Source organism: Microtus pennsylvanicus, chromosome 13 (genome assembly GCF_037038515.1).
Source record: "Microtus pennsylvanicus isolate mMicPen1 chromosome 13, mMicPen1.hap1, whole genome shotgun sequence".
Taxonomy (NCBI): Eukaryota; Metazoa; Chordata; class Mammalia; order Rodentia; family Cricetidae; genus Microtus; species Microtus pennsylvanicus.
Genome location: NC_134591.1, coordinates 60843885 through 60868842, shown reverse-complemented (window position 1 = coordinate 60868842; position 24958 = coordinate 60843885). Strand labels below are relative to the sequence as shown.

Genomic DNA, 24958 nt, shown 5'->3' with positions numbered 1-24958 from the left:
TCTGTATGTCCTATCACCGTTTCTTCTGCATGATTGCAGCCCAACGTCTGGAACAGTGCAGAGTGCAGAAGCAATGTTTGACAAGTATTTTTGAAATGGAAGAATGAGAGCTCTTGAATTTAAGCCACTCACTGGCAGCTAGACATTGGAAAAAGCAATTAAACGTTGCAAGTCTCAGTTTCCTCTTCGGCAATGTAGAACACAAGACGGTCCATATCCTAGAGATGGAGAAAGGACAGAATTTAAGCTGTAGGGATTGTTACCAGGGCTGGAGGAGGGAGGGTGCAGCCCTCTATACAGGCAGGAGGAGCTGTGCCGGGGTCGGGGTCTCTAGAGAGCAGCTGTCCCAAATGTAGACAAGAGGCCTACCCACCTCAGAAACAGCGCCCCCCCATCGCAGGTGGAGATGTGTTTCTGCGCTCTCAGGTCACAGGCCTGAACCCGCAGAGGCTGGGGGAGGAGACGGTGCCTTGCAGGGAGGGGTACTGGGAAGAACGAGGTACATCCATGGAGGTGGGATTAATTCTTAGAAGGGGTGAGGGATGACATCCTGAGTAGTAGGCTGGAGAGGGGGCGTGCTCTCCGAGGCGGAGGTAGGCAGGGGGCGTGTCTGGCCCCTGGAAGACCTCGAGACTGGGGAATGGGCGCTCCCGCCTCTCCAAAGAGCCCCCAGATCAGCTGGCTCTGGAGTTGAGGCGCGGGGGCAGCCAGGGTGCCTATTGGATCCCGCCCTCGGAGCGACAGGCGGCCCCGTGCCCAGGTAGGGGTGGGGAGGAAGCGGGTGGCACTGCCCTGGATTGTTCCCGGTTTAGGAGAGCGGTCCCTGGGCTCTGTTCTGCTTCTTTCTTTGGTCTCTCCGAGTCGACTTGCAGAACTAGGGGGTCCCAATCTTCCCACAGCCGGGTGCTTCCGAGAGAGGGGGCTCGGGAAGTGGGGGCGTCCCGTTCCCTCTCCCGGGCGGGGGCGGGGGCGGAGCCTAACTGCCGGTGGGGACCCCCCCAGGGGAGGGGCTCCGGGCCAACGCTGCGGGGCGTCTCCCTCGCAGTCCCTCCCGCCCCTCCGGCCGCCTCTGCCGCCGCGCGCCGCAGCAGCGCCGCCTTCCCTGCGCAGTCGGTGTCTCGGCGTCGCTGGGTGAGTGGGGGCCGCTCCGGCCGGGGCCGGGGATGCGGGGAGGGCAGCCCCGGAGTCAGAATCCCACGTCCAAGGCTCCCCAGCCCGCTCCTCCCCGTCCCTCGTGGGATTCGTCCCACCCGTGGCGCTGCCAGCCCTGGGCTGCCCCTGGGGATCGCGAGGCGCTCTCCAGGGTCCTGACCGCCGAGTGGCCGGCTCCCGGGAGTCGCGCGCAGTCTGTCCCGGGCGCCCCCTCCAGGAGGGACCTCGCGCCGAGTGCGGGAAGGATGGAGGCGGGGGCTCAGGGCCGGAGCCGGGGGAGGCTTAGAGGGGATGCTAGGGCGGGTTTCTAGGATCGAGCTGTGAGGTTCCTCCTATTTTGGGCACCGGGGGTCTTTGCAGAGAAAACAGAGCCTTCTTCAAGCTTGGAGAGGCAATGCAGAGGGTGGCCAGGAGGAAGGGGCACCTGGAGGAGCGCTCTTGCCCGGAGCATCGCTCTGCTCCCGCCCCGCTGACCCAATTCCTTGGACCTTGAGGAGGGGAGTAAGGGATATGCTCCCCTGCTCAGCCCTGCGCATTTCTTCAGTCCCTTCCCACACACTTGTTCTATGGCTCCTCAGCCTGGGGCAGAAGAGGCTGATCTGGGAAGGGGGGGGGCACCAACTTACAGGAACATGCATGACACACTGCTGAGGACAGACACAGGTCCCCTCACGATCCCGGATACATTCTTCTCTTTGTGACAGGTGCATGATCGCTCAACACGCATATAGAATTCACATACAGACATACATAGAAACGCACAGGGAGACAGCTGCGGTGCAGAACCCAGGACCCACATCATGTGTGAACAAACGCATTCAACATGCACCCATACTCATGTGCACGGAGCTTCATGTACCTCCATGCACAAGGAACCCTCTTCACCCTGTGTTACTGGTATCTCCAACCTCAGGAGCAAATTGCACACGCCCCTACATCTGTGCCTAGGACTGCCTGGCTACTCCCCCTCCACTGATTGTCCTCAGCCTCACACTGTAATCCCTGCCCTGAGGGGACCTTTTGAAACCAGGTAAAAGATGAGTGTTGAGAGAGGTTTGGGTGGGCTGGGTAGGGCTCCCCGAGAAAAAGAGTCCTCAGCAGGTCTGGGAAGGGTTGTAGCTCCCTCTCCTGGGACCTGGCAGCACCCCAGGTATAGAAAGATAATGAGACGGGTACCTGAAGGTCCCACGTGCAGCTGGCCATGTGAGAGGTGTCAGCATGCGAGTTGGCGTGTGATGGCATGTGTGAGACATGTGGGGTCGTGGGCTGGCGTGTCTTGATGCGCAGTGGATGGAAGTCGTGCATGGTGCCATGTGTCAGTGCGTGTGAGTTGTGGGGCAGCAGGATTGTTGTGTGTGGTGGTATGGTGATCCATGTGTGGCGTAGGATGGTAGGTGAGGGGCATAGAACCTCACGAGGGCATTTAGTGATCCGTGTGGTACTATGTGTGCTGGGGACGTGCACTTGCATATCACGCCAAGTTTGGTGGCATCTGGGTATATGTAAATCATTTTGGCTTACTTAACATGTATGTAGCACTACTCAGCCGTGGTTCTAAGTGCTCCCAAGTATTAACTAATTTAATCCCTTCAATAACCCCATGAAGTAAGTACTATCACTAAGCCCACTTTGCAGTTGAGACAGAGAGTTGAAAGAAATCGCCTAAGGCACGCAGCTGGTAAGAGGGAGAGGTGGGATTCGAACTCAGGTGATCTGGCTCTGGGGTCCAGATTCAGGCCTCTGGTTGAGCACTTCTTCAGGAGGAGAAGCTGGCAGTGTCTGTGCTGCAGGGCCTGTGCGGGGCTCAGCAGGTATCTGGGAAGCCATGAGAGGGCAGCAGGTACCAAAGAGGACTCAGAAGTTGAACCCTTCTAGGAAACTCTGGGGGTCAGCTCTATCCTCTAGTGGCCTTGTGACCTGAAGCAGATCACCTCATTTTCTGAGAGTCCTTGCTCATGTGGAAAGTGGATTTAATCCCCAGATTTCCCCTTGGGAGGGCAAAAATGTGAACAGGATTAGCAGGGGCAGCCAGAAAGGGTGTCAGTGAGTGTGAGCTAACCCCTTAATCTTCTTCCGGGTCTCCTCTCCAGAGAAGCATGCCACAGAGCAGGGTACAGGCTGTGCCATCTAGGGCCCACCTCTCTCTTCCTGGGTCAATGAGAGTTTGGGGTGTCTTGTTTCTGAGGGTCCTTCTGGAGTGATATCAAGTGACCAAAAAGACAAAACCATTGCTCTCTGCCCCTTCACCTCCTTTGGGGGTACCCAGGTGGGACTTGGCTCGTCTGCCATGGGCAAGCAGAACAGCAAGCTGCGGCCAGAGATGCTGCAGGATCTGCGTGAGAACACGGAGTTCTCGGAGCTGGAGCTGCAGGAGTGGTACAAGGGCTTCCTTAAGGACTGCCCCACTGGCATCCTCAACGTGGATGAGTTCAAGAAGATCTACGCCAACTTCTTCCCTTATGGCGACGCCTCCAAGTTCGCCGAGCACGTCTTCCGCACTTTTGACACCAACAGCGACGGCACCATCGACTTCCGGGAGTTCATCATCGCGCTGAGCGTGACCTCGCGTGGCCGCCTGGAGCAGAAGCTCATGTGGGCCTTCAGCATGTACGACCTGGACGGCAACGGCTACATCAGCCGGGAGGAAATGCTGGAGATTGTGCAGGTGGGCCGCCATCCACACCGGCTGCTCAGCCGCGGGCCCCGAACACCCTTCTTAACCTCTCAACCCACCTAGTCAGTCCTCCAGCAGTGGCTGGGGCTCATCTTCACATCCCCTTCACAAAATCCTTTAGAAGGAAATTATTTTCCATTTAAAGAAAAGCTGAGAGCTGAAACTATTATGGAGTTAGAGGCAGGAGGGTCAGGAGTTCAAAGCCAGCCTTGGCTACCAAATGAGTTTGAGGCCAGCCTGAACAATATGAAACTCTCTCCTCACCTACCAACCTCACAACAATAAGGAAAGAAAAGCTGAGGATGTTCCCATGTATCCCGCCCCCCCCACTCACCTGCTAGAGTTTCCTGGCATTGCTTTATCTCTGCCTGTGGGCCTTGCTTCCTGGTTGCTCTCGGCCCTGATCCTTTACCCCTCAAGTCCAGGATGCCTTTCCTAGGAATAAGACATTCTCTTACATAACCCATAGCATGATTATCCAAGTCAAGGCATTTGACACGGAAACAATGCTGTTCTAATATAGAGATCGTACGCTATTGTCCTCTCTCTTCACAATGTTCTCCGTAGCTTTTTTTCCCCTTTTGGTCCTGGTCTGAGTTCCTACATTGAATTTGTTGTCCTATTTTGCTAGTCATATTTATTTAGAGTCAGGGTCTCTCTCTGTAGCTCTGGCTGGCCTGGGACTCACTGTATAGCCCAGGATGGTCTCCGGCTCACAGAGATTTGCCTGCCTCTGCATCCCAACTTCTGGGATTAAGGGTATGCCACCATGACTATCTTGGTTATTCTGATTTAATTTGGAATAGCTCCCCATCTTGCTTTGTCTTTCCCATATTGCTATTTCTGATTTAGACCAGTTATATTTGGTTTGGTTTGGTTGGAGACAGGTCTCTCTATGTAGCTCAGACTGAATTTGAACTCATGATCCTCCCACCTTAGCCCCTGAACTGTTGGTTACAGGTGTGTGTCTCCATTCCCAGTATTGCCCATCCATCCATCCATCCATCCATCCATCCATCCATCCATCCATCCATTTGCAGTGCTCAGATCAAACGCAGTTCTTGTGCCTGGTAGGGAGTGTTCTAGCACCGAGCCTCATCCTCAGCCCACAAGTACTGTTTTATGATTCTCATTACTGAGGAGGAAACATGCTTTGGAAGAAGGCACTTGTAGGAGACCTCACAGTCTGTGAGTAGGCCACCTGGCTGTAATGTTCACGTGCCATCTGGATACCCAGGCATCTCCTAGCTAATTGACAGACCCTGAGCTGAGTGCATCCTTAGAGCAGCCCCACGAGTCTCAGGCAGGCAGAGTGACTTGCTTGATGTCCAGAGTGGGCCTGAGCCCAGGCTGGTCGCCTGAGCCCAGGCTGACCCGTCACTCCAGGATACCTTTCGTAAGGAGACATGGCTTTCAATTCTGGACAGACTTTAGCTCTCAGGTTGCTCATCTATAAAACTGGAGCAGGGACAGTGATGCTGATTGCAGGATGCGATTTAGAGACTTGTCATGCATGCCTTTTCTTGGTACAAATTTAAGTATGGAACACATTAGACTTATTTCAAAAAACCAATCACTGCCGCTCAGCATTGAAGGTGGAGAGTGCTACGGTTCTATTTTATCCACGCTGTCCTTGTTTAATTTAAACATTTGTTTTTAGACAGGGTCTCTCTCTGTGTAGCCCTGGCTGTCCTCTAAACATTTTTATTTATTTATTTATTTATTTATTTGTGTGTGTGTGTGTGTGTGTGTGTGTGTGTGTGTGTGTAGCATGCTCATGCCGTAGCACACGTGAGGAGGTCAGAGGAAAACTTTTGGGAATCAATCCTCTCCTTCCACCATGTAGATCACAGGGGTCGACCTCAGGCTGTCGGGTTTGACAACAGCACTTTTACCTGTCGAGCCATAGCAGAAAGTCATCTACCTGTGGCTCATGCCCACTGTTCCTCTGAACCTTTACAGCATTTTTTTTTTGCCAGCAATGTGTGATGATGTATGTGAGGGTATCAAGCCCCTACTTTCAAAAGAGATCAAGGGGAATGGTAGCTCCATCTAGGGCTTTGTAGATCCTTGGTACTCAGCAAATGTTAGTGGCTGTCAGTCATTCTCTCTCCACACATCTTCTGCACTGGCTAAGATGTCCCTGGCAGCATCCCCAAGCCGTGTCTTGAGAGGTGCTGCCACGCAGCTTTGCACGAGGCCCCTTTCTGATATCTGCTCCAGCTCATCTAGCCCATGGCTCTCCGCTAGCTTGAGCGGCCCTGGCTGCCTTGGGAAGCGACGTGTTCCCTATACCGGTAGCTTGTTGCCTCAGCATTTGTCCCAGCAACCAGCAAACCTGCAAACCACAAACTCCTATTTGGAGGCAGGATGATGGGGAACTCTGGAGGTCCCTGCTGGAAGGGTCAAGGTCGTGGTGGAGGATTACTTAGGGATCTGCTGGATGCCCACGAATTCAGAGAGAAGCTCATGTTTTCCCACTTGAACACTGGTAAATCTCGGTTTGGATGAATTAGCCCATTGCTCAAGGACCCTTGCACCTTCTTCTTCTTCTTCTTCTTCTTCTTCTTCTTCTTCTTCTTCTTCTTCTTCTTCTTCTTCTTCTTCTTTTTCTTCTTCCAGCTTTTGCCCTCTAGACCCCGACGTCATCCACTATGCCAGTTCAGAGGCTCCAGACAGCTGGTGCAGACAGAGTACTGTGCACCCCAGGGCCTGATTAATGACAAGTAGGCTCCAGTGAAACCCGGAGCGAGCAATCCAGACTTAATCTAATTAATCTAATCTAATTAATTAATTAGAAGGATTGTCACAAGGAGAAGGGCCACTCTCTAAGTCGCTGCTCAGTCCACCTCCCATCCCAGCCCTACACTGGCTGGTGGCACAGAGGGAGGACAGAGGCAGTGTGCTTCTCAGGGCTCACTCTGATAGGAAAGATGAAGGCACAGGCCACACTGATGAGGTCAGTGAGAGGGATGGATATAACATCTGGAAGACCAGGGGACGAAAACAGCAGAAGACACAGTGGATGAATAATGACCATATATGCTGCTGTTCAGTGATCGCTCGCTCCAGCCAAACACTGCTTTGTTCTTTTATTCCATTTATTCCTCTAGAGCAGTGGTTCTCAGCCTGTGGGTCGGGACCCCTTGGGGCGGGTTGAGTGAGCCTTTCATAGGCGTCACCCAAGACCATCAGGAAACACAACGATTTACATTTCAATTCATAACAGCAGTAAAATTACAGTTATGAAGTAGCAACAAAATGCTGTTAAGGTTGGGGATCACCACGACATGCGGAACTGTGTTAAAGGGTCACAGCATTAGGAAGGTTGGGAACCCACTGTGTTAAACAATCCCGACGCGATGGACACAGTGCTCCATTTTACAGATGGAAACTGAGGCTCACAGATGCTAAATTCTTATCCAAGGGTACACAAAGGTGCAGAATGCACCAGGATGTCACTCCAGAGCTCCTGTGGTCCGGCACTCCAAACTGCCCAAGCATCTGTCCAGCAGCTAAGGGGAGTAAGCCCTGATCTGGTTGGTGCCTTCCATTAATTCCCTTCCCAAACCTTGGTTTCTTATCCAGGAAAAGGGAGATTTGATACCAGATTTTCTGAGTTGATGTACAGTTTGGAAATCATGTATGCCACGTACTGAGGCATACATATTTGGTCCCAGCACTCAGGATGCAGAGGTAGGGTGTCCCTGAGTTAGAGGCCAGCCTGGTCTACAGAGTGAGTTCTGACTATACAGAGAAATCCTGCCTCAAAAACCAAACCAACCCAACCAACCAACTAAAATCAGAACAAGAAAGAAAACCAAAACAAAATTCCTGCACATAGGACCTGGCGCATAATGCTCGCATGATAAAGGGTAGCTCATTTCAGCCAGCGCCTGTAAATGCTGGGGAATCTGAAAGGCTCCGTTGCGGCACAATTACCCCTCCAGCGGGGCTTGGTGGTGGCGAGGCCAGCATTGGACAGCTTGTGAAGTGTCTTGAATGCCAAAAACAAATGGTTTGGACTTGGTACAGAGCATGGTGGGAGGTGACAATGGCCTTTAAAAAGGGAGTTCCCTGCCATGTGCCAAGGCACTGTACCGGAATTTGGGAATCTTAGAAGTAGCTAGAGTCGCTGTTCTTATCTGGACGGTGGCACAGTCTGCTAAGGAATTAGTTACTTCCTGAGACACGTCCTCAAAGGAAAAGCCCAGGGGGTCTGTGCAGCCGTTGTGCCCTGACCCCTGCGGGATCTCGGATGATCTTGCTTGGAAAGCATTGTAAACTGAACCCCGGGGAAGAGTGGGAGGCAGCATCCTTAAGAAACCAGTGCACCGTGGGCCTAGAGGGAGGTCTGTGTGTGCTGGAAGCGAGGGGGCGGCCTGCTGGTTTGGGGACATGGTAGTGGAGATTAGTATTTGGAAAGAGCGTTGAGAGGCAGTGTGTGGGACAAACTTGAAGGAGAGACTAGAAAAGAGTAGTTCAGAGACAAAGCTGGACACGAAGGGGCTGGGGAGGGTTACGGCGGCGTGGGGAAGAAGGGAAGCTTTCTTGGAGGAATTGAAGATTTGACGTGGCTAGTCCGGTCTCTGAGCTCCAGGGAGCAGAAACAGCCCATGACACAGGTCGAGCACTACATGATCTGTACATTTAGCTGAAAAAAACTCTCCTTTTTGGTGCCTCTGGAGCACCTACACGTGGCAGCTGCCGCCCTCAGCCCAGCAGAGCTCAGGCTGTCCCTGACCCCGTGGCAGGTGCTTATTTGCATTCGTTTGCATAATGTTCCCGCCCCTTCTGGGTCCCAGCTTGCCTTGGCGTTCTGCGCCCCCTGCCGGCCACAGACCGCAGCGCAGTCTAATGTCATCTCCCTCAGCGCCCCCTGTTGGTCACTGAATGAGAGTGCTAACTCAGCCCTTACCCGCAACAAGCACCCTGCATGCTGTTCTACGCCCTTTGCTATCTGGACTTCGATGTCCTCCAACATCTCTCTTGACTCTGTGCACCCCAGATTCTTGGTATCCACCTGGGGCTTGCAGTTTGAAGTGCCTTTGTTTGTTATCTCTGTCAGCAATTCCCACCTGGCTCTCCAAAGGACCTACCTGGTCCAGGGCACTCTTAAGTTATCACCCGCTTCTAGAAAGCCTTTTCCTGATTTTCCTTCCATCCTCCATGGCCAGAGGAGCATGACCTTGCGATGTCTATAGAGAATGAAATCGGATGGGGCCTTCAGTGGTCTCTTCTCACTCCTGAACCCAACCCCACAGGCCATTTACAAGATGGTTTCGTCTGTGATGAAGATGCCTGAGGACGAATCGACCCCGGAAAAGAGGACTGAGAAAATCTTCCGCCAAATGGACACAAACAATGACGGTGAGTGTCGGGGGTGGGCGGCCTCCCTTCTTCCCTCTCCCGCACCGCCTGCCACCACCTGCCTGGCTTTGTGGCCGCCTTCTCTTCACTGACAGCTCTCCCTTGGCCCCGCAGGCAAGCTGTCTCTGGAGGAATTCATCCGTGGGGCCAAGAGCGACCCGTCGATCGTGCGCCTGCTGCAGTGCGACCCCAGCAGCGCCTCCCAGTTCTGAGCTGGGGAGGAACCAGCTCGCCGCCTCCCTGCCTTCACCGGCCCTCTGCTTCCTCTCCCTCGTGTCTGTCCAGGCTGGGGGCCAGACTGGGGACCCCCTTCTGGGGTCTGCACTGTGGGAGGCCTCTGGAGAAGCGAACCCTGCAAGGAAGGGGCTAAGCAAGACAGCCATTAGGACCCACGGCCCATGAGGCAGAATCTCCCTTAGTGGGACCGAGATGACTTGTTTTTTTTTCTGTCCCTGTTCCGTAGTTCCGTATTCTTTATTCAGATGGTTGGATTACCTTCCACCAACCCACAGATCTGAGGCCCTTCTACAATGCGGGGGTTGGGGGACGGTCCCTTTGAGTGACCCTCAGCCTCTGGAGGGAGGTGGAGAGGTGCCCAGATGAAGTCTTTTGGTTTGGTGGGGGAGACATAGCAGATTCTTGGGCTGTGGGGCTTTGAGGAAACTCCGTGATGTAATTCCCTGCAGAACACTTCCTGTCCCAGCTCTTGCTGGCTAGAGACCATGGTAAAAAAAGATCTCCCAGGGTTCCAACTGGGGGTCCCCAAACCCAGCCTGCCTCTTAGCATTCGGATGATCACAGATTCAAGCACTCTGTATTCTGTATCTCACCCTCTTTCACTCCCACAGCGCCCCCTCACACACACACACACACACACACACACACACGCACGCACGCACACGCGCACACACACACGCACACGCACACACACGCACGTAGGCAGAGTCCCTCTACAGCATTCTGTGTAGGAAAGACGTGCAGGCCCCTGGCAAAGCCCCCATCTCCCTCTGCATGCAGCACATGAAGCATCTCTGTTCTTTTTAATAACTTCCAAATAAAGTCTTGTTTCAGTGCAGAGTGCCGGGCAGCCAGGGAGGGCACTCAAAGCCCTCTCCCAGGTCCCCAGGGGTCCATTGAGCCCTCTTGGGCCTGCTCTGGGAATCCTGGATTCATCTAGGCTTCTTCCATGGCTCCCTGGGCACTGGTCAGTGCAGGCTTGGTCATATGTCCAGACTTGATCATGTGCCTCAGTCGTCATGGTCCCACTGAGGTGTCAGATGGTCAGCTGCACAGAGCTAGCGCAGCTCAGTAGGTCATGGCCATCCAGGGGCTCTGGGCTCGTTTGCATCTGCAGACACAAAAACCTGTTTGTTTTACTGGGTCTGGACTGGGGTCTCTATCTCCAGGACATCCCCAAACTGTAGGCAGGGAGGACTAGAGGCTTCTGGGGCATGGGAGAGGACATCACTTTCACACACTCAAGACAGGCCAGACTCCCAAGTGTCTCCTGTTTGAACACCCAAACTTGTGCTTCCCCTCAAGATTGGGAGGGTCAGATATAGCTATCTGACTTAGCTGGCAGATCTGGCTTCCCTGGACTTTGGAGCCCTTTGGTGGCTGTGAGCAAACTTTTGCCCCAGTTATCTGAGGCCCTCTTCAGAGGTGGGTGGGGCTGACCAGCCAGGGATTCCAGCAGGGACTTCCCAAGACTATGGAAGGGACTCACCGTGTGGTGGCAGTTTTTCCCCCACCAGGGTCTCAGTTCCAGCAGCCGATGCACTAGCTGGGCGCAGCGCAGGGCAGACACACTCTCCGCCACACAGAGCATGAGAGAGATGGCCCAGAGGCACAGACTAGAACTCTGCAGGGGACAGGGGCACAAGCATCTTCTTAGGGACAGGGGTGCAGGGATCCCAAGAGCCCTTCCCAGCCCCTCCCAAGGCTGAGGCACTCACGTAAATTCGAGTAGGGTCAAAAGGACAGTCAGGCGCCAGCGTTGGGAGTTCAGGGCTCTCAAAAGTACAGGCTGCCAGTAGCGCTCGGCCCTGGGTGGCAAAAGTCACTGCGATGGAGGCCAGGAGCCCAAGGGCGCAGGTCAGAGAAAGGACAGCACAGGCCACATTCAAGCTAAACACAGTCCAGCGCTAGGTATGGAGAGTACTGGTCAGTGCTTGGCCACAAGGGGGCTGCTGACCCAACCCACGGTCCCATCGGAGGAGGTGCCACATACCAAGGGGGTGCTGGGGAGGTAGCGAGACAGGACGACAGCTGCAATTCCGGCAATGATGACCTGCGGGGGGGAAGTACGGATCAGCTGCAACGCCGACGCCCGGGGCTGGAGGAGAGCTTGTGGGGTCAGATGCCCGCTTGGATAAAGGTCCCACCACCATCTTCCTATTCCTGCCTTCGCCACTCCCACCCTGGGCTCGCTTCAGCCTTGCTTCAAAGGGGCTGTGCCTTCTGCTTATCCCTCACTGCCTACAAACCTTCCAGGGCTCCCCACTGCCTAAAGCCATGACTCTCCAACAGGGTCCTCTGTATTCTGTTTGCAGGCACATGCCAGGGGGTAGGCCATGGGATACACAGGACATTTCTCCTTGGGATGGGAAAGACTGTAGAAGAAACACATCCCACTGTCGAGGAACTAAAGTCAAAATGAGATGAAAACAGGAATTAGGCATAGTGACATACGCCTGTATTCCCAGCGCTGAGGCAGATGGACACTGTGGCACGTTTAAAGCCAGCCTAATGCACATGAAGAGTTCCAGTTTGGCCAGGGCTATCTAGTGTGGACTGAGTGGTCAGCTCCTTATGAGGAAGCACGGGAGGTGGCCAGCCCCAGGGTCACCATCTTAGTGTGAAGGCCATCCTAGACAGGCAATACATGTTGTGAACAGAATTCAGAATCTCCAAGAGGGGGCCGAGGATGGAGCCCGGGAACAGAATGCTTGCTCAGCATGTGTGACTTCTGGGTTCAGTCCCTGGTACCACAAAAGACAGAGAAACCCTTCGGAGGATCCGAGGCTACCCCAGGCTCTTAATGACCTAATTTCTGTCCCTCTCTATCTGCCCTGGGCCACTGTCTTCTCTCATCCCACTGGATAGGGGCACCCAATCACTGCTGTTGGCTGCTACCCATGGAGCATCCCCTCCAAGAACATACTTCCTACATTCTCATGCCCCTCGACCCCCAGAGACAGGGCCTCCCACGTCCTGTTTAGCCCAGAGGCTGCCCCCCCAGATCACTAGCATCATTTAGCCTCTCCAGCTTCTTAGGTTCACCCTCTGTAGTGGATGTGTATAGCAGTCACAACAAAGTGACTCCTCTGGGCTCAGTCCCTCTCTGCAGGATGACCTCACAGGAAGGCATCCCATCAGCAGGAAGTGGGGTGAGCCTCCCCCAGGCGTGGGCAGCTGAGAGTGGTGAGGAGTCACCGGGGAAGGAAAGCAAAGGGAAGTGATCCAGCTCCGAGCCCCCTGGCCCTGGGCTGGCCACCGTCCGTGTTGTCTTCAGATGGTTGCTGAGCAAGACAGGTATCGACTGGGACATAGTCCAACACTGCTGTTGGGGTGTCTACAGGTCAGAGCCTGGTTCACCACACCCAGAGGCCCGCAGGCTGTCTGAGCTTCATTTTGTAGGCAGTGACCAGCACACACAGAGAGAAGTCCCTTAGCCAGGAGTCAGCAATCTCTGGAAGTTGAGCAGATTACCCTCTAAGTCTGCAGTTGCCTTAGCTGTCACCCAGAAGAGAGCTTTATAAACCTAAGTCTACTAGGCTCCTTCCTTTAGTCGTTCATCAAACGGGCAGGTGCCAGGGTCTCGCACGGCTGCTGGATATTAAGTTGTTCACGTGAATCCATTCTAGCACTAAACTCACGCCCGTCTGATTGGCTCCGTGTCTTAAAGCAGATCTCAGCCGTTCCCAGCTCCACACATTGGCACCTGCCACAGGCTGAACACAGAATGCCACCCTGGCACGCTTCTCTGCCTGCTAGCCCCAGCATGCCACATACCTGGGTTGATAATTACAGTCCATTGGGAACACCTACTCATCCACTAATACCCAGCTCAGAGGTTTCCACTTCCCTGAAACCCTTCTGGACGGTCCCCAGCTAAGCTGATCTTCCTTCCCTCCCTGCTGCCACACCGTGAATTTGTCACAGCAGTTCACACTAGCCGTGTGCCAGGCCTTCATTTAAACACCTTCTGTGGATGACCTCAGACACCCACTAGGGACCTCTGCAGTCTGGGTACACTCCCACCACCCCCATTTTACAGGCGACAAAATTGAGGCAGAGAGTGTTTGAGGGCCTGCACAGTTGGTAGGTGGCTACTAGGGTTAGTGCTGGGGACTCTGGCTGAGACCTGGTCCCTCCCTTCTGCTGACCTCCCAGTCAGGCCGTACCAGGATGGCAGAGGTGACAGAGAGGATGTCCACCACGCAGTACTGTAGAACCACAGCGTCACTGGCGGCAGCCACGAAGCGCAGCATGGTGCCATGGAGCACGGCGGCTGCTATGAAGCTCACGTGACCCAGCACGACCAGCACCAGGCCTGTCTTCATCAGCACCTTCCGGAACTCACCCACATTCAGGCCACCTGTGGGGACACACGTCAGGCTCACAGAGGAGAAGACCCAGGCTTTGGGTCATCTCAGCTTCCCTTCTTCGTCTCTTGGACGTCCCTGGGCTCTAAGGTTGGGAAAACATACAGCTGTCACACAAAGCTGTCCTTGTTAGCTACTGAATTATGACTTGCAGGGATCCAGCTTGATCCTCCCACTGAGTCATTCATTCACTTCATTCATTCATTCATTCATTCATTCATTCATTCATTCATTCATCTGTCCCATACATAGAGTGTCTTTCCTGAGTGCCTGCCTACTTCGTGCCAGGCACTAGGGCACCTATAAGCTCCACAGGTACTGTCCAGGCCTCCAGGAGCCCACAGTGTACCGGGCAGGAGTCAGGCCCTGCAGTCGTCAGTCCAGGAGATGGGGCCTGGCACACACGGTGCTCAACACACAGCTGCTAGACAGAACTGGTGAGAGCGGCCAGTCTCCACTTCTCTCCTAGAGAGGAAAAGAGTACTTGTCTCGCGGTGTGGACAGGGTCCCTGGGGACTCTTAGTGCAGGGGGTGCTAAATTGAGTCTGGGACCAGAAGGGAGAACCAGCAGCAAATACAGGTTCTGAGTGGGCAAGTCATGTCACATCCAAAGAGCAGGAAGCCCCCTCCTTCCGCTCTGAGTGGCTCTCTACAGTAACATCCGCCGTTGCTGGCTGTTAACCCTGCCTCAGGGACATGGCCATCTGGACCCTCAGGTCCTCTCAGGTTAGCCAGCTCCATGAACCTGGAGTGTGGGCGACCCTCCCAACTAAGCAGGGTCCTTCCTCCTTTAGCTGCTCCCAATGGCTCTGACTTTGAGATCCCTGCTAAACCTCAGTTTCCCCACATGTGGAAGAGAGGTCTGGCCCGGTTCCCTGTCTATATGTGAGCTCAGCTGCTGAGTGAAAGCAAGAAATGGGAGGTAGGGCGGGAAGAATCTTTAAGGTGGATGTTCTTAGGGCAATTGATTGCAGGGGGCTGGGAGTGGCGGCTCATAATCCCCATAGTCAGGAGACCGAGGCAGGAGGATTGCTGCCAGTTCAGGGCTAGCATAGGTTACAGAGTGAGACTCTCTCTCTCTCTCTCTCTCTCTCTCTCTCTCTCTCTCTCTCTCTCTCTCTCTCTCTTTTCTTCTTTGGTGTAGCCACTGGTAAGTTGGCTATGTTCCGGTAAAAAGCCCCCTCATACTCCTGTTAGCAACCCTAATTAAACTCAGTAGTGCGCATATACACTCACACGGGGCAATGAGGAGCCTGTTTAGACTGTCACAGATTCACTGTGGACCTGGTACCAGGCCCTCCTCCACTCTGGGCCCTGGATTCTCCATGCATAAATCTAGAGTTGGGGGGGCTGGCCTGTCTGGTCCCTGAGCTCTCCCCTGAGCTTGCAGGCTCTGGGAATGGCAATAGTAGCACAGGACAGACCATGGGCGGGAAAAGCATGAGGAACTGGAACGGCCTTGTGAAGATGAACACCCAACAGCTGGCCAAACAGGAAGAGGAATTGCAGCCCTGTTTCAGGGACCTGATGGGTCCCACCCCATCCTACCATCCCATCCACCCACCCATCAGTCAGGAGCGACCCAGATACTCCTGGGCTTTGGTTGGACTCAAAAACAGCAACATCTCTGGACCAAGCCTCTGGTCAAACAGGAGGCCAGGGTTGTGCCCCGGCGCTGGTCAGAAAACCCTAGGGCAGTTGTAGACTTTTTTCTCAGTTCCCATGCTGGGAGCATTGGGCAATATGGTTGGCACAGTTTGCTAAGCCTTCATTATCAGGAGCCAACTTCATCCTGGTCAAGAGCGGGTACATCTGTCCCTGTTTTACAGAGAAGAAACAGGCTGTGTATGCTGAAGAGTGCGAACTTAGACCCCAAACAGAGGGTTTGCCCAGGGAATGGGGGAGTGGGGAGTCTTCGCCGTTGGTGACCCGGGTTGACTGGTCTTTCCCTCCAACCTGGCTGGGTGAGAGGAGGATACAGAAACGGGACCTCGGTAAGGCTAAGGACCCAAAGCCGTGGACCCCGGATCCCTATCTCTGCACCTCCAGCATCCTTCTCCCATCTGCGGGTCCTGGAGCCTAGTTTTGCCTCTTAGGAAGGGATATAGAGCCAAGAGGTGGAGATGCCACCGGCCACATCAAAACGGGACCTACTCAAGAGCTGGGCCTCAGTGGCACAAATCTGGAGTCTCAGCTACTTAGGTTGAGGCAGGAGGATCCAGAGTTCAAAGTGAGAGCGAGCCAAGTACTGACTTCCAGGCTAGTCCCTGGGTGACTTCGCTGTCTCGAAACTTTGGGGCTGGTGTCCAAGGTAGAGCACTTGCCTAGCCCAGGCCGAAAAAAGAAAAATAAAACCTTGTCACCCCACCGCCATCTTACTTCTGGGGGAAACTGAGGCTGAGAGTAAAGTGACCTGCTGCAGGTCAGGACGTGATGCAGCAGGCGACTTGGCTTCGGGTTGGGTCCCCCCAGAAATGGGCCTCCCGTGAGCCCTCGCTCACCGATGCGCAGACACATGTCGCTCCCAGCCAGTGACCCCAGCCGGCCTCAGCGGGGTCTCTCTCTCATCCTGCTCACCCGTGGCCTCCGCTCCTCTTCCCGCCCGAGCAGGCGCCCGGCGGCCTCCTTTCCCTGCACCCCTTGGGCCGCCCAGTCCGGCGCCCCGTGCGCGCTGCCGAGGCCGGTCTGACCGGCTGGGCGACCCCGGGGCTGTGCGGCTGAGTCACAGCCCCGCCCCTGCCGCGGAGCCAGGTGCCGGGCGCCAAGTCGCCCTCGTTTTCCTTCGCACGCCCATTCCACCGGTGGAAATCGAGGCTCCAAGGGGTCGCCATTGCCCGTGCTTGGGGGTGGTGATGTAAGTGTGCCTGTAGAGATCACCACGACCCGGGGGTCACCTGGGCGAAAAAAATCTTGAGGATGAAAGCTTGAGAGTGAGCAGGGGCAGCCATGGGTGATGAACGCGCGCGGTTGGGAAGACCAGGGTCTTTTAATCTACTTCAGCTCAATCGCTGACAAAGAGAGCCCCGGGTCTAAATCTGGTCTTCCATGTTGAGCAAGGGACTTTTTTCTGTCTTGGTGTGTGTGTGTGTGTGTGTGTGTGTGTGTGTGTGTGTTGGGGGGGTGTCCTTCTTTCTCCTTGGAAAACCAATAATAATAATTTGCTGACCAATGAGATGATCCAGCCAGTAAAGTCCTTTGCTACTCTCCTAAAGACCTGAGTTCCATTCCTAGGAGCCACGTGATGGGAGGAGAGACCCGATCCCTGAAAGTTGTCCTCTGACCTCCACTGGAGCACCGGAAGGCACTAACAAACTGTAGCACACGCGCGCACCCCCCCCCACACACACTTAAGACATGGTCTCATTATGTAGCCCTGACTGTTCTGGAACTCACCCTGTAGACCAGGCTGGCCTTGAACTCAGAGAAACCTACTGTGGCAGCTGGAGAGATGGCTCAGTGGTTAAGAGCATTTGTTGCAAAGGGCCCAGGTTTGATTCCGAGCACCCACATGAAAGTTTACCACCCTCAGGCAGCAGACACGCGTGAGGTGCACAGATGCACATGCAGGCGAAACACTCATAAACTAATACAAATAAATCTAAAAAAATGAATGTCTATTGCTGATTAAGTGTAGAAACAAGGGGACACATAGTAGGCACTTTGCTGATTTTAGCTGTCATTGTGCCCAAAGCTGTCATTGAGCTTTGGGTTCCATCAAGTGCCAGGATAGGTATAGCTGGCCCTTGCTGCATCCCAGTATCCCTGCGGCACACACACACACACACACACACACACACACACGCACACACACACACACACACACACAACGTCCCTGCTGCACACACAAGTCTTGGGCTCCTCTGTGGGTTCAGATAGCTGGGCATTCACCTAGGACCACTTCGTCAGAATGGCGAGCAAGCAGAAGCAGGTCTCTGCCAAGCATTCTGCCTTAGCTATGGGATGGCCACCTTCCTGGACCGCTGAGGTCTTCGCAGCAGACCTCTGTGAGGTAAACTCATGGTTCCAAACCCTCGTCCACATTCTGTACCGCATCCGTCAGTGGTCTCCATGGTAGAGGCTGGCCTGACGTCTACAGGGTCTCAGAGCCTGGAACCCAGGTGTCTGGTGACTGTGTCTGTAATGACACCTACTGTGTGCCTTGTGTCACTGGACCAGGGCATCCAGCTTCTGGAGTTTGGAAAAATGCCTTAGCAGCGGAGGGGTGGGCACTTCTGCTTGGAAGCCTGAGGCACCGCGGGACAAGCACAGGTCAGGCAGGCTGCTCTGGCCACTCTCAGTGGATGGCTTTCTTATCAGCTGATGTCTGCAGCGGGCACTGCAGTGGGTGAAGGATAGGAGACAGACTTGCTGGAGGAAAGGGAAGATGGAGACAGGTCATTAAGCCGTCAGCTGGCACCCTCCCTTGTGGACATTAAACACTTTGTACATGGGGACCTTTTAGCGGTCACTTGGGCAGCACTTAGCCCCATGGCAAATGGTTACATGCTCATAATTGCGGCTCGGCAACTCTATGTTTAGGTCTTTATCCTGCAGGAGATGCGATTGTGATGATGTCTGTGGATGTGGGAGCTGCTGCTAATAGAAGCAGGACCCCAGAGCGATAACCGCAGTGCAGGCCTGGAGCAGGGCAGGGAGGCCTTCTGCTCTTTGCCTTATACACGGATATGTTGTTGGAATCTTGCAAGAAACATTTTTTCATGTCTTGTTTTTGCTGGAATAAAAGGGGGGCTCCCTAACACTTCCCTCTATCCCAGCCCAACCAACAGCTCTCAGACAGCAGAGCCCACCTCCCAGGGCTGCCCTGAGGAGTGCCTATGGTCACTTTGATACTGATGTCAAACCTCAGGTGTGGGAATACGTGGTGTTTCTCCATCAGTACAGGGCACTGAGGGTGGCTGGAACTTTTGCTAGGGCTGGAGAGATGGATCAGTGGTTAAGATCACTCGCTGCTCTTGCAGCAGACCTGGTTTTAATCTCCCAGCACCTACAAGGCAGCTCACAACCATCTGTAACCCCAGCTCTAGGGGATCCGATGCCCTTTTCTGGCCTTGGAGGATACGGTATGCACGTGGGTACATGAACTCTCGCGTGTACATCTATAATACACATGAAAATAAATAAACAGATAAATTTAAAAGCCTTTGTTATCAGATGCATGCATGGTTTCTTTGTGTCCCTAGCACAACAGACTTAAAGATAATCACCCAGTTTTACAGATAAGAAAAGACGGGGCCAGAAGAGTAAGGGCTTTCCCGCGATCTCCCTGCATACAGCACAGTCAGAGCTGATTCCAAGCCTGCCGGCCAGGCAGTTCCTCGCTTCTCAGTGTGTACTGGAGGATCAAGGGAGCCGTAGCCTGAAAGGCTGTGCCGAGTCCTAGGGCCTCTGAGGGGGAAACCTGTGGCTCCACGTGCTTCACTTCACTGTAATTTTCCAGCTCTCATCCAAGTTTAGTGGCCCGAGGTTATCACCAGTTCCTTTCCTGGCGACTAAAGTTCGTTGTCCCAGCAACATGTGAACCTTGCCTCCGCCTATCTCTCCACACACTGCCTTACATTCAGGAAACACACTAAAGACAAGAAGCCTGCAGGCCAGAGCTTTACTGTCTTGCCTCTCACCAACTTAACTGTGGTCTTCTGTCAGCTGCCTGTCATTCCTGGGGCCTCAGAGTCCTGGTCAAAGGAGACGGTGATGTGTCTTCCTCTGGGCTTGGTCATTTCTGAGGCATTAATGACTTGAGAGGTGCAGAATGAACCAGGCCGGGTAAACACAAGGACCGATGTTTTTCTGTCAGCTTGCTGGTTGCACATGAATCTGCCAATATTTTCATTATCGTCTGCCACCCCACAGCCCCTCAGTCAGTACCCCAATGGCCACTCAGGCCGCAGCCTGGTGGGGCTCCCAGTCCCTCAATCCCCGGCTCTGCAGCCACCAAGATACATAGGTTTAAATTAAATCTCTGTCCTTCCGCTTATCAATAAGACTCAGAAGTCAAAGGCTCGGTTGAAAACCTGCTAGCTCAGAGAGGCTGAAGAGCAACTGGTTGATCTTGCTATTTAGCCAGAGACAGCACAAAAGACACGTCTCTTCCCCTCATCCCAGAACCAAGAAGCAGCAGCCAAACTCTCTTCCCTGCTCTTTCCTTCCGGTGTGTCTTTTCTATCCAAATTGCTGGCTTCTCTATGGCCAATTCCGTCAGTTAGTCGCTGTCTCTGTCCGGTTTGAAGGTATAACTTTATTGGGCGGTCTCGGGAGGGTCGGAGTGTAATCAAAACGTCCCACAGTGAAGGACTGAGGCTCTCTCTCTTCCTGGAACATCGTACCAGGTGCGGCCCTGTGGATTTGCGCAAAGGGTTTCCAGATTGTGACTTTCTGGCGTCTGTCCCGCTGGGGAGGTGGGTCCATGTGCAGTTCACATGGTCTCACTGTAACAGCTGCATTGGTGACTTGTCTCATTTCAGGGACAAAATACTTCACAACTTAAAGGAGGAAGAGCTTATGCTGGCTCACAGCAGGCCCAGCCCAGCACGGTACCTAAGCTATAGCAACAGGAGCTGGTCACGTTGCATCCGGTTAAGAGGCAGAAAGAATTTGGCTTCCTTGCTCCTTTTGATTCACCCCAGGACCTCAGCTCATGAAATGGCATCACCCACATTTGGGCTTAACCCCATCTAGAGACTCACACGCCGGCACACTCAGAGGCTCGTCTCTGGTGACTCTAGCTTGTGCCAAGTCGACAATCATTATTACCCATCGCCAAGCACAAATCCACACTTCCTCCGTGGAAGCAGCACACCACACATTACCGTACCACATCCTAGTTTCTCTATGTTTACACATGGACATAAAACCGAAGAGAAGCACTGTTGAAATGGCCCAGTGGGCAAAGGCACCTGGGCCAACCCTGATGATCAATGCTGAGGCTCATCCTGAGGCCCACATAGTGAAAGGAGAGAATCAGATCCCACAGGCTGTCCTCTGACCTCCACGTGTGTGCCAAGCGACATGTGTACACACAAACATACACAAATCAATAAGTAGATGTAATAAATTTTTTTATAATGAGGCTGGTAAGATGGCTAACTTTTTTTTTTTTTGAATTTAAATGCACTTTATTTTTAGACAACCTACATGACATGTTTTTTCTTTAAAGAAAAAAAAGGAAAAAAGAAAAAAACAATGTCTCCACTCCAGATAAATCATGGTCAAAATAAGAGCTCAAGGTGGCATCAGTCCCATTTGTCCTAAGTCCTGGTGTTGTATGGATGGGAAGCAGCAGACGGTTATGGTGACAGGTGATAGATCCAATTTGTTAACATTTCTCCATCTCTAAGCCATCCTTGAAGAAAATCATGTATGGAGTCACGCCATCTTCACGGTAGTCCAGGAGAGCAACCATGCCATCTGGATTCATGTTCTCACCAATAAAAAACTGGTAGTTATTGAAATTAGCAAGGATGTGCTTAATTTGCTCTGCAGCCCCAGTCATAAAAGGCTTTACTCTTTCTGGTTTCTGTTCTTCAAGTTTGCCTTTGAGTGATTTCATGTAATCTTTGATGTACTTTTTGTAGGCCTCTTTTGTGAAGCTGGTTTCTTGTAAGTGGTGGTTCATGACAATGTCAACACCAGTGACTACTGTGCTTTCGGTACCTTCGCCCTCTGGGCCTTCGGCGGAAGCATTCCCACCAATGAGAGAGTCATCGATGTTACCCTCTGTTCTACTGACCATCTTGCCCTCCACCTCCAGGCACAGCCCGTCCGCGATCTCCCGGATCTTGTAGATGTCGGAGAACAGCTCGTCATGGCTGATGATGTCCCGGTAGATGATCATGGTGGCGTTTGGGGACGGCGGCGCTAGCCTGACAGCGCGGAGCGAGCGCGGTGCAGCCGGAGCGGCGCTCGGGGGGAGGGGGGAGCGGGCGGAAAAAAGCAAGATGGCTAACTTTTTTTGTTTGTTTTTTGTTTTGTTTTGTTTTTGTTTTGAGACAGGATTTCACTATGTAGCCCTGGCTGGCCTGAAACTTGCTATATAGACCAGGCTAGCCTGAAACTCACAGAGATCCACCTGTCTCTGCCTTCTGAGTACTGGAATTAAAAGCGTGCAGCACCATGCCCAACTGAGTAAAGTCTCTGCTGCTGAAGTTGAGTGTGACCCTGTGAGATGCACAAGGCAATGAGAACTAATTTCTGAAAATTGTCCTTTAAACACAAATAAATAAACGTGCTGGGAGGTGGTGGCACACGTCTTTAATCCCAGCACTCAGGAGGCAGAGGGGGTGGATCTCTGTGAGTTCAAGGGTAGCCTGGTCTATGGAGTGCGTTCCAGGACAGCTAGGACTGCACAGAGAAACCCTGTCTCAAAAAGCCAAAATAAATAAGCCCAAGCGGAAGTGTCTGTGTGTGGGTGTGTGTGCCTGGCATCTGAAGGCCAGCTCAGTTGTCCCAGTGAGGTGGGATGTGCAGGGGTTTGCAGGGAGACTTGGGACTGTTAAGGAATGTTTCTTTATACTGTGTGAAGATGTGTCAGTGTGATTGGTTTAATAAAGAAAGAGCTGAATGAGCAATAGCTAGGCAGGAAGAGGTTAGGTGGGACTTCTGGGGACAGAGAGGACTGGGGAAGAAGAAAGGCAGAGATGCCAGCTGGCGCAGAGGAAGCAGGACATACAAGAGGAGAGATAAAAGCCATGAACCATGAGGCAGCATGTAGATTGATAGAAGCAAGTTAATTTAAGTTAATTAGGGGCCCGGCGGTGGTGGCACACGCCTTTAATCCCAGCACTCCGGAGGCAGAGGCAGGCAGATCTCTGTGAGTTCGAGGCCAGCCTGGTCTACAAGAGCTAGTTCCAGGACAGGCTCCAAAGCTACAGAGAAACCCTGTCTCGAAAAACAAACAAACAAACAAAGAGCAAATTAGGGGGCTGGAGAGATGGCTCAGTGCTTAGAGCACCGACAGCTCTTCCAGAGGACCTGGGTTCAATTCCCAACACCCATATGGCAGCTCATAACTGTCTGTAACTCCAGTTTCAGAGGATCTGACACCTTCATACAGACATACATGCAGGCAAGACACTAATACACATGAAATAAAGTAAATAAGATTTTTTTTAAAAAGAGAGCTAATTAGAAACAAGCCTAAAGGAAGGTCGAAATTTCATAATTAATGTAAGTCTCTGTCATGGTTTGGGCGTTGGCTGGTGGTACAGACTCGTTACATTGGACATGAGATTTGCAAGCATATTGAAATTCAGGAAGCAGTTGTGAGAACCAAAGTTATATTTTAAGTTTTAATTATTATGCACTAGAGATTCAGGAGACAAAAGTGCAAGCCCCTTGCCCAAGAGCAGACCGTTCCTGAATGCTGGAGGCTGCTGTTTATGGGAGATAACAAGCCACGTGTTTTCACTCCCTAAACACACTTGCTTGACCCACCTGCACCAGACAGGTTTGATCACAGGAGGGTGGGAGGTTCACAGACTGGAGGTACTTCAGGATGCAGGCTTGCCCCTGATTGGACCTGATGGGAAAACACTGAATTCTGGTTTTTTCCTTTTTAAGCACTACACTTGATTCTGGCCCGTTTCCTAGGAACCTGGGTATGGCCCTGGCCAGTATTTAAATTAAAACTTGCTTCAAATTTGACTTTAAACTGTGGTAGTGGTCTTATTCTTCATTGGTGGGGTTATTTAAGACAGGGTTTCTCTGTGTAACAGTCCTGGCTGTCCTGGAACTCGCTCTGTAGTCCAGGCTGGCCTCAAACTCAGAGATCTGCCTGCCTGGGATAAAGGCGTGTGCCACGACCGCCCAGTTTACGGCTTTCCTAATGCTTTCCATTCCTGACTCCTTTGTGCTCCTCCAACTCCACAGTCCATACTCTGCATCCTCCTCAGTTCACGGCGCTGTGTCCACGAGCCAAGCCCGTGCCCAGCTCCCCAGTGAACCCCCTACTGCCAAATCCAAGCCAACCCATTTGGGTTCCTGCTCATGACCGCTGATCACAGACCCTGCACTTCTGTCCCGCAGCTCTTTCTGGGGCACATGCTTTGTTCCTTCTCAGGCTCCCCCTGTGGGCTTTCTGTCCTCAGCTGGGGCTTGAATGCTCATCTTGTTTCTCCACTGTCCCCCACTTTCTCCACTGTCCCCCCACTTCCTCCACTGTCCCCACCTCCTCCACTGTCCCCCCACTTCCTGCACTGTCCCTTTTTCCTGCACTGTCCCTTTTTCCTGCACTGTCCCCCCATTTCCTGCACTGTCCCCCACTTCCTCCACTGTCCCCCCACTTCCTCCACTGTCCACCTACTTCCTCCACTGTCCCCCCACTTCCTCCACTGTCCCCCACTTCTTCCACTGTCTCCCCACTTCCTCCACTGTCCCCCCACTTCCTCCACTGTCCCCCCACTTCCTCCACTGTCCCCCACTTCCTCCACTGTCCCCCTACTTCCTCCACTGTCCCCCACTTCCTCCACTGTCCCCCCTTCCTCCACTGTCCCCCACTTCCTCCACGGTCCCCCGCTTCCTCCACTATTCCCCTTCTTTGGCTCATTTATTTCCTCTTTATTTGAAGGCTGTCGAACCCCTGACCCCTGAGCTGCAAATGCGTGTCCACTGACCTTACCCTGCCACACAGGTGTCCCGAAGTCACCTCAAGGATCTCCCCAACATTGTTCACCTGTGTGTTCTGTCTCATGTGTCATAGGACACATGCCGATCAAGTGTCCCCTGGCCAAAGCCTGGGAGATCTCTCTTCTTCTCTAAAGTCACTCACCAGTTCCTGTCGGTTTATGTTTCTGCAACAAGGACCTTCCTGCGTCTCTGCTGCTGCCGCCCTTGTTTGCACAGCACCCCTCGGCCCCGATCACTTCCCACACTTTTGAGCAATCCCCCTTAAAGTACAAATCAAAGTCAGCATGGTGCTCCCTACCTATACTCCCAGCTTGTAGGAGACCAAGGCAGGAAGACTGAAAGTTCCAGGTCAGTCTAGGCTACATAGCAGGATTCTGTCTCAAGCCATGAATAAAGAAACAAACAAATAATAAAGCAAGCCAGCCATTCTTCAGCTTAATACCAGTTAATATAAAAGAAGTTAGGGAGGGGCTGGCGGAGGGATAGCTCAGCTGGTAAGAGCACCAGCTGCTCC

At 53.1% G+C, this 24958-nt stretch overlaps 3 protein-coding genes across 4 annotated transcripts; 1 reads left to right on the top strand and 2 right to left on the bottom strand.

Moving 5' to 3' along the window:
- The first annotated feature begins 437 nt into the window (after positions 1-437).
- Positions 438-10271, top strand: Hpca (hippocalcin). 2 transcript variants are annotated; one of them, XM_075945654.1, is made up of 4 exons: positions 438-760; positions 3419-3817; positions 9091-9196; positions 9311-10271. In XM_075945654.1, exons 2-4 carry the CDS (start codon positions 3440-3442, stop codon positions 9406-9408), a joined length of 582 nt encoding a protein of 193 aa, XP_075801769.1. In that variant the 5' UTR covers positions 438-760; positions 3419-3439; the 3' UTR covers positions 9409-10271. The 2 variants fall into 2 exon arrangements, with proteins under 2 accessions (XP_075801769.1, XP_075801770.1); XM_075945655.1 differs by lacking the exon at positions 438-760 and adding an exon at positions 1033-1131.
- Tmem54 (transmembrane protein 54) lies at positions 10265-16457 on the bottom strand. The gene is made up of 6 exons (XM_075945653.1): positions 16305-16457; positions 13603-13796; positions 11427-11486; positions 11152-11340; positions 10923-11057; positions 10265-10544 (listed from the first exon to the last, which is right to left on the bottom strand). Exons 1-6 carry the CDS (start codon positions 16318-16320, stop codon positions 10470-10472), a joined length of 669 nt encoding a protein of 222 aa, XP_075801768.1. The 5' UTR covers positions 16321-16457; the 3' UTR covers positions 10265-10469.
- Positions 16458-20908: 4451 nt separating this feature from the next.
- LOC142833990 (translationally-controlled tumor protein) lies at positions 20909-21750 on the bottom strand. Its single transcript, XM_075945925.1, has one exon. It carries the CDS (start codon positions 21653-21655, stop codon positions 21137-21139), a length of 519 nt encoding a protein of 172 aa, XP_075802040.1. The 5' UTR covers positions 21656-21750; the 3' UTR covers positions 20909-21136.
- Positions 21751-24958: the final 3208 nt, after the last annotated feature.

Coding starts and splice junctions, on each gene's coding strand:
- Tmem54 (XM_075945653.1), bottom strand. Junction 11,487..13,602: donor CTGTCACCTCTGCCATCCTG/GTACGGCCTGAC, acceptor TCCCCCCCGCAG/GTCATCATTGCCGGAATTGC. Junction 10,545..10,922: donor GGAAAAACTGCCACCACACG/GTGAGTCCCTTC, acceptor TTGTGTCTGCAG/ATGCAAACGAGCCCAGAGCC.
- Hpca (XM_075945654.1), top strand. CDS start 3,440: ATGGGCAAGCAGAACAGCAAGCTGCGGCCAGAGATGCTGCAGGATCTG. Junction 3,818..9,090: donor AAATGCTGGAGATTGTGCAG/GTGGGCCGCCAT, acceptor CCAACCCCACAG/GCCATTTACAAGATGGTTTC. Junction 9,197..9,310: donor AATGGACACAAACAATGACG/GTGAGTGTCGGG, acceptor TTGGCCCCGCAG/GCAAGCTGTCTCTGGAGGAA.
- LOC142833990 (XM_075945925.1), bottom strand. CDS start 21,655: ATGATCATCTACCGGGACATCATCAGCCATGACGAGCTGTTCTCCGAC.